The following is a 12,747-nucleotide window of genomic DNA, read 5'->3' on the forward strand; positions in this document are numbered from 1 at the left end:
ATCTCTCTCTCACACACATCTCTCTTCTCTATTGTCACGCATGACCGACAAAACCCTTTTCCTATCTTCAAAATATTCACACGCTTCTTCCAAACTCAAAAAGACTATTCTTAGTGCGATCTGGAAGTTTGTCGATGAAGAACTGGAAAGAGGTTTCATGAGCACTATTTCAATTAGGTTGGAACCATGAGCAAGTCCCCGTAATTGAAAATATTTTAAGAGTCAATCACACAGTGGAGGTTCTAAAGAGGTTGAAAACCAGGGCCGTAAAAACTTGTGTTATCAAGAGAGAGGAATGGTTAATGCTTGATGGGAATGAGATCCTATGACTCCATGGCGCAATCGTGCTCTGCTATGGTGATGTAGAACCGGGTCCAAAAGGGATTTAGTTGTTTTTGGGTTTTTTTTTTTTTTTTCTCTTAATATTTCTTTTTTGGTTGCTTCCATCTATTTGAACATGGACGTTGATAGTATATTTTGGATCCTTTTATTTCTAGCTAGCAATTTTATAAGACATCTTTTGGTAGACATCATAGATATACAAGTTTTGGGTTCTGGGTGCTTTACATGCATCCTTCCCTTCCTCCATCCAGCAAGCATTTGCAACTTTGACATGGGTGGCCTCACAGGTAAAGCTCTCATTTTGTGGGGTTTGAGATTGAACTAAACCTTACTAAATCTATTTTCTCGGAATTGGGCCAAGGAATTTGGTGACCTTACCTCTAGGATCCTTACTTTGAAACAACTGCCTAGCGCAGTTGGTGAGCTGTGGTGTGCAAAAATCCCATGCTCACTAAGGATGTCTCAAGTTCGAACCTCTTGACTGTTACCTACTTCCCTCCCTACTTATCCAAAAAAAAAAAAAAAGGATCCTTACTTTGTCCTCTGCTTAATCATTTGTGAACTTTAAGGGGTGCGCTAGGTCCAATGGTAAGGTACAAATGTTGCGACTTGGTGGTCAAGCGGTCGAAACAGCCTCTCGACATTCTCGGGGTAAGGCTATATAGTTCTCGTCCACAACCTCGCACATGCGGGAGCCTCATGCACTGAGTACGCCCTTTTTAATCATTTGTGAACTTTAATATGATTACTAATTATTCCAAGTTGTTTCTTCTATGCTTATGTTAATTCTTGCCTCTAATCTCGCACATGCGGGAGCCTCATGCACCGGGTATGCCCTTTTTAATCATTTGTGAACTTTAATGTGATTACTAATTAGTCCAAGGTGTTTCTTCTAGGCTTATGTTAGTGTTCATGCAGACAAGAGCAACCATGAATGAAATCGGGTGTCATCAATACATAGCATCAATGGCAGGAGGGAGCTACCATGTACATGCGGACATGGTTATATGGATATGGAAGAAATTTTCGTTGACCATCTGACTATCCTAGACATGTAAAGAAGATGGTTTTTATTTCAAGTTTGACATTTTGCAATTCTTTGTCTATTGGACAGGATTATATTGATATGGAAGCAATTTTCGTTGACCATTTGATTATCCTAGATAGGTAATTCTGTATTTCGAGTAAAACATTTTGCTATTCTTGGTCTATTTTATGTCTTATAAATTCCTCCTTCCTCTTCTATATATATATCATACTATAACTCTCCCTCTTATTATATTTGTTAGAGAGATTCACTTTGTCTCGGTTTAGTTGTCCATATCAAGGAAATCGTTGGCTTTTACTTCTGGGTTTGGAATGGGTGATTTTGATTTTGGAGAGAAGGGCTCTAGATTTCCAGAGATCATATTGGGTCTTGCAGAAAGGAGATGTTTAAGAGAGAGAGAGAGAGAGAGAGAGAGAGAGAGAGAGAGAGAGAGAGAGAGAGAGAGAAGATGTGCATGGATTCAGCGACACAGTCTTTCTCTCTGGGCGCCTGGTTCCTTAAAGGATTTCCATACTAGAGGTATGTGCTTTGTTTTGCAATTTTTTGTAAGTACCTTGATCATTTTGGGTTTCTCTCATTCGTTTGAAATTGCATTGCAAGTGTTTTGTTAAAGTTATATAAGCATTTGATTGTGGTCTTTTAAATAATGAGCTTTCTTTAATCTCCTCATTTTTGTATTAGTTCTCACATCTTTTCTTTTCCTTCACTAGGTCATTTGCATATATTCATTCCTCTCTAAACCCAGTTTGACTGTTTCATGGTTGGTTGACCCTTTTTGGTAATACTTACCCATTGGCAGTTTATCGAGTTTGTCACTACTAGATATTTTTGTTGAATTAGGTTACACCAACTATTGAGTGTTTTTACTTAGATTGGTGTGTCCTAAATCATTGTACTTTAGGGGGTATATAAATTGATTTGAATTGGTCAGATTGGTTTATTATGCAAATTCATATGCTGCCTCACTTTGTTGTTGATTTAAACTTTGATATCAGATACTGGAAAATACCTTGTTATTGTTAATTATTTAATCTTCTTACTCTAACTTGTTTTCTTTATTTACATATATTTTTTGTCTGACCCTATTTTTTGGGTGAGTTTTAAAAATTGTTGTTACTTGATTGTGTTTATTTTAGTTTCTCGGTCCCTATTTCTTATAATTTTTCTACTATGATAAACTAATGTTACTTGATATTTCTCTCATTCTTACATTGGAGTTATTTGTTTAGTTACTCAACCACCACTAGGATGCAAACAACTATTAGCACAATATACTACCTAAGCACTCACATTCGATTGAGTTGCCCTTATCTATCTTCATGTTTTTATATTAAGTTGTAATTACTTGTAGCAATTTTTATTTAAACTATCAATAGTCATCAATTCTCTCTCACGTGCATGTTTGCTAGTATATATACTGTAAACTTGCACTTACAATGCACGTATGGGCTTTTGTTATGTAGCAAATAACAATGTATGAGATAAGCTAATTGAATAAATGAGGCAAAATTACATGATTTGTATTGATTAGATTTTTAATATAATGCTTGAGCTTGCTAGTAATTTCATAAGAAGGGACCATTCAACTATGGGATACATATGTTATGTTGATAGGCATCAAGTTATTCTACTTTCATCTCTATAATTAGACATTATATTTGTATACCCCAAAAAGGGAAAAAAACGAAAAAGCCTTAGCGAGTGCCTTCTGAATTTGTTAGAAATAAGTTTAGATTGTACAATATCAAGCAATTGGTTACAGTGAGACCTTGTAAACTTACAAATCATTGCTAAATTGCTCCATTTTTGTTTCCTCTACACTGGGATTCATTGAAAATAGATAACAAATGAATTATGTTTATTCAAAATAATCTGGAACCAACTATAAGTCTATTCATTTCAAAGCAACAAATTAATACTTTTGAGAAGCAAGTGCACACTACAATCTCTGGATAGAATTAACTTCGTAGAATACACTGGGTTATGGAAAGAGATGATAATGCCTGGAGCAACAAACAAAAGATTTCACATTAATAGAACTATTCTATAATGTTTAAAAAAAAAATAGTGATTCAGAGTCACTGTAGTTAGAAAACATACATTCTTGCCTAGGAAGCCAAAATTGAGCAATTGTGTGCTACTATAGTAGCTCTTTTGTGTAATTGAGAAATGTTGGGCTAGCGATTCGAGAGCAGAGAAATCTAAAATTGAGAAATTCTGAACTATTATAGTTGCTCTTTTGTCTTCAGGTAATGGGCTATGTGTGAATGAATTTCCTGCAAAGAAAGAGAGAGACATTTGACAATCAAATGATAATCAAATATTGAATCAGTGGACAATTTAATAACATTAATGACACTAAATGCTGCCCAAGAGAGCCATTTGACAAAGCCTCTTCCATCCTTTAGTCACTGTTCAATCTATTGTTATATTTCTTCTTTGATCTAGTCTTTGTAAAATCTTTTGTTTTCTCTATTTAGGATTCCCTCTTCTGCAAATTCTTTCATTTTCTCTCTGCAAAAATGGATAGAAATAAATGAGATTCATTTATGATTATAATAATAAATTCATAAACAATATTTAAGCGTCTTTATAGTTAGTTTTCATGTGAAAAAATAGTAATATAAAATTGAATTAATATATCTTGGTTAGATTGAGACCTAAAGTAAGATACCGTAATATAGAGATAATACAAAATTTGAAATTTGAAAGTTGAAAGGAGTTAAATGAAGAGAAGTAATGACGTAATTAGTGGGGAATTTCATGCAAGAAAAACTATTAAAATCGATGAAAGAAGATTGAGAGAAACCTTTTTTTCCTGACAATTGACAGAGATGAATGTTACTACAATAAAGGATGATAGATATTTTAAGGGAGGGGAAGGAGAGACTTTAGGAGTTGAGAGAGATACTTACTATTGCTCATCCTTAAATCTCTTTCTCTCTCTCTCTCTCTCTCTATATATATATATATATTTACCTTTGTAATTCTCTCCATAATTATTCACTCTTTCTCCACTCTCCATAATTATCTTTCTCTCTCTCTCTCTCTCTCTCTCTCTCTCTCTCTCTCTCCATATTTACCTTTGTAAATCTCCCTATTTCCCTCCATATGATTAGGGAAAAGGAAAACCACGCCTTTTGTGGTTTATTGAGAAACAATACTTATGTGCCTTTCCAGTTAGTTTTCATATGAAAATGTAATAATATAAAATTGAATTAATATATCTTGGTTTGATTGAGACCTAAGGAAGGATAATATATTATAGAGTTAATATAAAATTTGAAAGGAGATACATAAAGAGAAGTATGGCGTAATTAGTGAGGAATTTCATGCAGAAAAAAAACTATTAAAATTGATGAAAAATGATTGAGAGAAATGTTATTACCATAGCGGAAGATAGATATTTTAAGGGAGGGGAAGGAGAGATTTTAGGAGCTGAGAGAGAGAGAGACTTCCTATTGCTCCCCCTTAAATCTCTCTCTCTCTCTCTCTCTCTCTCTCTCTATATATATATATATATATATATATATATTTCTCCATATTTACCTTTGTAAATCCAGCTATTTTTTCTCCTCCACGATTAGGGAAGGATTAACCACGCCTCTTGTGGGTCATTATGTGCCAACTTTTTTTTTTAATCATTTTTAATACTTAATTATTACTTTCCTCTTTCTGGTCCATTTTTTTTATTATTTTTTTCTTTTCCATTTGGAGGGGTTTTTTGGTCAGTTGAAAATTGGTTTTTATAAATATCGATGACCTTTTTGTCTTTTTGAAAAAGTATACCCACAGACAGGGAGTACGTACTTTTTAATAGTAATATTTTTTTTGAAAAAGTATACCACAGATAACGAGTATATATTTTTAATAGTAGTATGATTTTCTCCCCCACAGTTAGGGAAGGATTAACCACGCCTCTTGTGGGTTATTATATGCCATCTTTTTTTTTAATCATTTTTAATACTTAATAATTACTTGCTCTTTCTGTTTTCACTTTTTTTTTTTCTCACAGGGAATATGCACTTTTTAATATTATATAGTATGATATCATATGATATATGAGATCACTATTGATAGTTTAAATAGTAGAGAGAGAGAGAGAGATTAATCAACCGGGGATCATGTGGTGTTAATGCGCAAGGGGGATTTTGATCACTTTGCTTGTAAAGGCTGGACATAGGGGTGTCAAATCAGGCTTCCCTAGATTAGAACTTCACACCATGACCGCGTCGTTCTAAGTAATTGGTCTTTATAGCCTAGGAATGGTCCCGTTTATAAATAATTATTTAGATACTAATCTTTAATTAGGTTGAACGGATCTTAGACAAGTTAATGAGACATTTATCTTCAAATGGGCTCAAAATTGCTTTAAACTTGTCGACCTATCGGTCGATCATGGTTGATCGCCAGTCGGATAGCACCTGGAAACGAAAGACGAATGTTAATCGAGTTGGGTTTGAACCCAAGATGTTTTTCTAGCTTGGTCGGGCTTGAGACTGGCACCCTCGGCTTTCTTTTCTGATAAGATACCCTATCTGGTTGGGCCTCTCTTATCCTATAACCCAAAATCAGTTCGCTTCTGTAGGCGTGGATTTTGTTGGTGCAGAAGACATGGTGTAGACGAAGCCCAAAGAGCGCTGGTTGTAAATCCATGTTAGAAACAGGCACGTGCCCATGGGGTTGTTTCAAGTTTTATTTAATATCGGTTTGTTTATTAAAACAGTTTTTTAATTTATTGATGCAGGTTTTTTTTTTTCTTGGGTAGATTTTGGTAGAAGTTGACCAGCGCATATATTTTACGAAGGCGTTTGGCATTTGCTGAGAAGTCTAGAATTAGGATATTTTTTAGGGGTTCGTTTGATAACGTTTCAAGAAATGCGTTTCTGTTGTTTCTATTTTCAGAAACAGCAGAAACAGAGCAAAAAACGTTTGATAAAACTGTTCCGTTTCACTTATTTTTAGAAATAGAAATAGAAATTTTTACTTATTTATGATTCAAGAAACGACCCAGGAACTTGTTTCGCCGTTTCTGGAAACGACTTGTGGCAATTCTTTCACTGGTTATCATCGACTTCTAAAAATATAACATATCAAACACCTTCAATTTCATTTCTGTTTCTAAAAACGAAAATTTATGTTTCTGCTGTTTCTTAAAACAGAAACGACAGAAACGTTATCAAACGGCCCTAGGTGTTGGATATGATGGACATTTCTGCACCAAAAAAAGATATGTTGGACATTTTATCGGTTGTTGTTTAAGTTTGTTTGTTTTGTTTCTTTTTTCTTACCAAAAAAAAAAAAAAAAAAAAAAGAAAAGAAAAGAAAAGAAAATAATAGGTAGAGTCTATAAAGAAAGAAGAAGAAAAGATTTAGTTTGTTTTTTATATTTTCATTTCATTAAAAAAATAAGCAGCGAAGGCGAGAGCCGCGAGACCAAGAGAAAGAGAGAAGGGTCTGTCTCGTCGAAGTTGGAAGGAAGGGAAAGAATCAAGTAGCAGCAAGGTTGGACATGGCGATGAGAGACCTGATTACGGGAGGGGCGGCTTGCGCTGTTCCGGGCTCTTCCTCTTCTTCAAATCCTCTTGCTGCCCTCACGAACACCTTGCTGGGTCCCTCTTCAAATCCAAAGGTAGGAAAGAAGAGAAAGAAGAGAAAGAAGAAAAAAAAAAAAATCCTTTTTCTCTTGATCTCTTCTTCCTCGACTATTAGTTCCATCCAATTTTATATGGCCGAAGATAATTACTCCGTGCCCCCGAGTTTATTTAGAAAAAAATTAATAATAAAGGAAAAGAACGAATTCTTTTGTTAATTCTTCCCCAAATTCCTTTTGAATTATGGCTTGTCTTGATTCGGGTTTTGAGTGCACGAAATTGTAGCAGTCCTTCCACCGGGGCTCCTCTGTTTCGGCAGTCATTAGACGTAGACTCAGCTACCTATGTTTATCCGAATCACGTCAATACTCAATACGACCACGAGAAATATAGACGTCCAGTTCGTTTTGCGCGGTCTGGGGTTCTGTGTTCAGGACCCAGTTGCATCTTCCCTCTAATTCAGTGGCACCTTCAACCATAGATTAGAAGTGCAGACTTGTCTTATCGCTATATGCTTCTGCTTCAATGGTTTATTGATTATTTTTTCTCCCCCCACCCCCAAAAAGAGAGAGAGAGAGAGAAAAAAAAGGAATTATTGTTATTGGATCCCAGACATCTAACTCGTCCATTGCTATCTCTTGTGCACAAGAAGTTCAACTTTCGAAAGGTTCCTTTATTGACAATTATCAGCTGCATGCCGTTTTTCTCAAACCATTACATTTTTTTTTTGTAAAAAAATCTGTGACAAACTGCAGTACAATATCCTTGCTTCTTTCGATTGGGTTTGGAAGTTACTCATGAAAGCGTTAGAGGTTGTTTTAAGTAATTGAGCGAGGCATGCTTAATATTGCTTTTTATTTTTGGGCCATTTCCGTGTAGCTTTCTTTTAGCACCCACCACATCCCATTAGGGTGGAGAGAGGGAAAAAAAAAAAAAAAGAGATAAAAGAAAAAGATAACCCGCACCTCCAACTGCCATGGCCTGCAGCAAACTTATTTACTTGTTTTAATTTTAATTAGCAACTGTATACATTTTACTCTCATATCTTTTATTGTCTGAACAGGAAATAGTTAAGGAGCTTCCTCGTACTACAATAACAGGTCCAGATACTCCATTGTATCCTGGGAGCAACGATCATGTAGCAACACTCCCTGGATCCGAATATGATCCTCAACAATATGGACACCCTGATGCTCAGGTATGATCTCATTTCTTTCTTGGAAAGCTTTTTTTGTGGGTCTCTTGACACTATTTAATCATATTCACCTGCTTCAGGGCACAGAATTCATTCGCAGCTTCGCTTTTGCAAATGCCTGGGATGAGATTCATAATGCTCCACTTCCTCCTCCTGCTACAGGAAGAGAAAGTCATCCCCAAATGGCTGAATTTGGTCAGATTTATGACCATGGTGCTAGTTCTCAGCTTCAACCCACCTGGGATGGTAAGGGTGCAAAGCTTTGCCTTGAGATTTGGAACTAATTGCTTGAGGTTCACAGTTACTAAAGCATCTTAATTTAAGAGAGTATCTGGCAGTCATAGAGTGGACAAGCCTGGGATCGAGAATAAGCTTCTTTTTTTAATTTCTTTCCATTAAATGTGTGTTTGTGGCAGAATTTGTTTCTTCCTGGTTTACTCAATTGGGTTTCTTGGTTTTATCTGCCATTTCGTAATCCCTTGTGTGAGTTGTTAGCAATTCAAGTCGATTCAATTTATCCTTGAACTACAGTACCTTCTTATAAATCTTTGTTTTACTTGCTATTTGTTACTGTAAATTGAAAATTTTGCAAATTCCCCTGCTAGAGAATGTATGTAAATGTTGGAAGCTGATACTTGGTGTAACATCTTTGTTGTTCTCCTTTCAGGGCCACCACAGAGGGTCTTGTCTAGTTTTTTGCACTCTTTTGTGGAGAGTGGCCGTGCTGGTCTTCCTTTTCATCCAGTGTCACTTCCAGTTTTGGGATTGTCTGAAGGTGACAAACAATGCATACGTGATCGTAGCAGCATAATGGCACGACATTTCTTTGCAGATAAGAGCGTAGATTTTATCAATGCTCAGGTTTGGCAGCGAAGCTTAACTAAGTGTCATTCCCAGGGAACTTTATTTATCATCAATCTTAATTTTTTTTTTGCTTATTTTTCCATTGGAGTTGTGATCCTTCTTTAGATGTTGCCATAGACATTTGTTTCTTGTTCTCTCCTGGGTGCTTACTTTTTTTTCTCTTAAGGGGTTGGGACTGGAGGAGGTCCACTTTTTTATATTTTATGGTGGTGTTAGTGTCTGGTACTGTGGGGTTGCTAGGTTTCCTTTTATTACTGGTCACTGCAAGATGGGGGGCTAGGGAATTGTGGTGTTGGTTTTGTTTCTTTTGTGCTCCGAGTTTGTGGTTGGGCCTTTGGAGTTATGTCTACTGCAATGTTTCTGTTTTTGGTTTTGGGCTGAGGTTTCATTTGTCCTTGCTTTGATTTTCATCTCTATTTTCCTTAACAAAAGATTGTCTGGTTGCCTACAGAATAAGTTTAACACTTCTTGAGTTCATTTGGACTGTTTACCTTCTCAGATAAACGCGCTGCTTCATTCGTTAGATATTGATAATGATCTCCGGGCTAAGGGTCCTCTACCAGTGAGATTCCAGGAGTTGGAAGAGTATTGGAACGAGTCCCAACGCAGCATAAGACCTGGTGTTCCTCATGCGGTAAATGGCTGGGTTTCTGAATACGGCCAGTACAGAGCAGCACATGGTAATCCTGAAGCCTGGGCACACTCCTTTGAACAACAACACGGTGCTAATGGTTGGGCCTCTGAATTTGAGCAGGTTGGCAATTTTGTGTTCATTGGTAATTTCAGTCCTCCAAAAATCGGTAACTTTGTGGTCAATATTATTTTATTCTGAGTTTGATATGGAGTGAAAACTTTTAAGGAAATATTAGTCAGGAATTTTGTATGGAGATCTTGTGAATGTTAAACTCTACATGTGGGTGTCAAAGTGACTAGGTGTTTCTCAGGGGGCCAAGGCATCCAGTTTGCATATTGTCAAGATGGCATACCCATAGTCCCCAAAAACAAACTTAGGAAAATGGGGAGAAAACCCGGGGCGGGGCGGGGCGGGGCGGGGGAAGAAAAAATGGAAGACCTAGAGGAAAAAAGGGATGGAAGAGAAGTAGGGGTAAGAAGAATAAAGTACCAGCAGTAGCAGCCACTACAGAAGAAGATTGCAGCAGCAGCATCGACATCACTGCAGAAGCAGAAGAGGAGGAAATGGAGGAAGAGGGAGGGAGTATGGGAGTATACCTGTTGTCCTTGCTGCTACGTTGTCATCCGGCATAAAGGGGAAAAATAAGAAATTCAGTTGGCTCTCTGGCTACTTTCTTCAGCAAAACCCTAACCAGGATTTATTTCTTCATATACACATAGTTACAACTTGTAAGGAAAAGTTTGTTACATAAACATAAGCTGCTCCCTTTTGATATTTAAACTGAAAGGAAAGAAGATATCACTTTACAAATAAGCCCCCTTTCCACTTTATATTTAAAACCATGGAAGGAAATAAATCATTAAAAACATGAACCGGTTACCCTTACCCATCTATTCCTCTCTTTATATGGCGTACCTTGGTCAATAAGGAGCTGCCTGGGTAGCCTATGTTTCGGCTCATGGTGTCATTACAATGTGTTTGCATAATTGGATGTTTTAGGCTCAAAATTGATGAGAAAGCATCTATGAACATATGTATTTGCATCTTGTTCATTAAGTTTTGTTGTTGTTGTTGTTGTTTAAAATTTTTTTTTTTTAATATAAATTTCTTTTGCACTTTTAATTGTATTTTTTCTTATAAATAGTACACATAATAAATCAAATATATTGTGTGTATTGACTGTATTCATACTAATATCTTACTAATATTTTCTATAAAATGTATTTACTTGTGTTATATTAGTTACCCTTGTGTTTACTAGATTAACCTTAATTTTGAGATAGTTACTGTAGTTGTAAGCAGTTATAGATTTTAATTTTTTTATCTACATGCAAGATAATATTTCCATATTTCTAAACTATTTTTCTGTGGTAGTTTAAAAGGTTTTTTTTTTGGATAAATAAATAATTCATTACCTGGAGAAAGAAGCTATACAAGGGGAGGATAATTTGGGGGGGGGGCAATTAGGCAACCAAAGGAAAGGGGACAAACCCAAGGGAAGGAGAGAAGAAAATCACAAATCCAAAGGGGGAACAAAGCTAGCACAAGGGGGGAGGGGGAGCCTTCAGGGGGGAGAGGGAGAAAGAATGATAGTAGAAGAAAGAACCCCGGTAGATGACAATAAGCCTGTTCCTTGGAAATTCCTTAACACTACGTTGGGGAAGGGAAGCAAGTTTAGAGCCAACATCAAAGTAGATGACATTCCAAATCTTGTCAAAAGATCTAGATTTGGCTGCCCATCTATGAAGATTTCACTCCATCTAGATGTGGTTGATGGAGGCACAAAATGCAAGCTTTCCCGCAACTTCATAAATGGAAGATCCACCAAAAGTCATGTCAACCCAGATACACTATTTGTTTCGAGGAAGAGCTCGTTTACTAGTAGACCAACAACTTTTAAGGACCCTCTTCCAGATAGTAGAGGAGAAGGGGGGCAGAGATGGTCAATATCTTCAATACCATTCCATCAAAGACAATAGGAGGGGGGACTTGGATGTATCGGTAGATGAGAAAATACTGGGTGGGAAGGCTGTTAGAGAGGGCTCGCCAGACAGCAAAGCTATGGTGGAGAATGTGGCTTATCTAGACAACCATGTCCTAAAAAATAGGGGGATCCTTGAATCTAACAAAATTCTAGGCAAAGGGGGAAGAAAAACTTGCTTAAGGAAGAGGGAAGCCAAAGAATTTTATCATCGATTCCATGATGACCAAGGGGAATAGGTCGGGCAGCCTAGATATCGGCTAACGGGGGGGTGATGCAGATACGTCACTTAATGGGCTTATTTTATTACGAATAAGCCTTGGGTTGGGTTATGTATGTGTTGGGCCTTTTATCCCATGGTTTTCTTTGTAATGTGCTACTTTAATGGGCCTAAAATATGGGTAGAAAGTAGGAAAACGAGATTTAATTCATTAGTTTAGTTAGAGTCCCATTTTGAGTCTATTTTCTTTGTTATTTCAGTTTTCTAGTCAGTTTAAGTTTCTTAGTTAGTTAGGGATTGGGTTAAGCCTTTCCTTTTTAGTTTTTGAGTCTTCTTTATAAGTTTGTAAGGGGCTACAACATTGAACACGAATTTATTAATAATAATAAAAAAAAAAGATGGCTTATGCTGTTGTGCTGTGGGATGCAGCTAGGTGAGATGTCTAAACCTGAGGGTGATATGCCTATTCACTAGTTCTTCTTCCCCCTTCTCAACCTTCCATCGAATTCTCTTTCTTTTCTTATTTTCCTTTTATTTGTTTGCAGTGAGAGAGTGTTTGAGAGCTAGAACCAAGCCTATTGGAGGACATCTTCTCTATTCAGTCAGAATTTCAGATCCTACTTGAGATGAGGATCACTTGTGATCCAATATTACATTAGGGGGGAACAGAGGGGGACCAGACACAATTCGAAATGATTGAGGCAACAATGGCATCTATAAGAAGGAGGAGTTGATGGTTCTGGGACTAACAAAGGAGAGAACACTAGAGGGGTGCCAAGGGTCGAGTCATAAGGAGGTCTTGGTGCCATCACCAATAAGGGAGGAAATGGAGCCAAGAGCAGAGTTCCTGAGGTTGAGAATCTTGGTCT

At 36.8% G+C, this 12,747-nt stretch overlaps 1 protein-coding gene across 2 annotated transcripts in view; it reads left to right on the top strand.

Annotated features, from left to right (window-relative positions):
• The first annotated feature begins 6,781 nt into the window (after positions 1 to 6,781).
• The window catches only part of LOC122059534 (peroxisome biogenesis protein 5-like), a 59,348-nt gene continuing 53,382 nt past the window's right edge, over positions 6,782 to 12,747 (top strand). For both annotated transcript variants that reach the window (XR_006134074.1, XM_042622371.1), the window contains exons 1-5: positions 6,782 to 7,022; positions 8,048 to 8,182; positions 8,260 to 8,425; positions 8,847 to 9,040; positions 9,543 to 9,797. Coding sequence is in view for 1 of the 2 variants with exons in the window: in XM_042622371.1 (XP_042478305.1) it covers positions 6,903 to 7,022; positions 8,048 to 8,182; positions 8,260 to 8,425; positions 8,847 to 9,040; positions 9,543 to 9,797 (870 nt within the window). In the remaining variant the exon portion in view is untranslated. The remainder of the gene's footprint in view (positions 7,023 to 8,047; positions 8,183 to 8,259; positions 8,426 to 8,846; positions 9,041 to 9,542; positions 9,798 to 12,747) is intronic.

This window comes from Macadamia integrifolia, chromosome 13 (genome assembly GCF_013358625.1).
Source record: "Macadamia integrifolia cultivar HAES 741 chromosome 13, SCU_Mint_v3, whole genome shotgun sequence".
Taxonomy (NCBI): domain Eukaryota; kingdom Viridiplantae; phylum Streptophyta; class Magnoliopsida; order Proteales; family Proteaceae; genus Macadamia; species Macadamia integrifolia.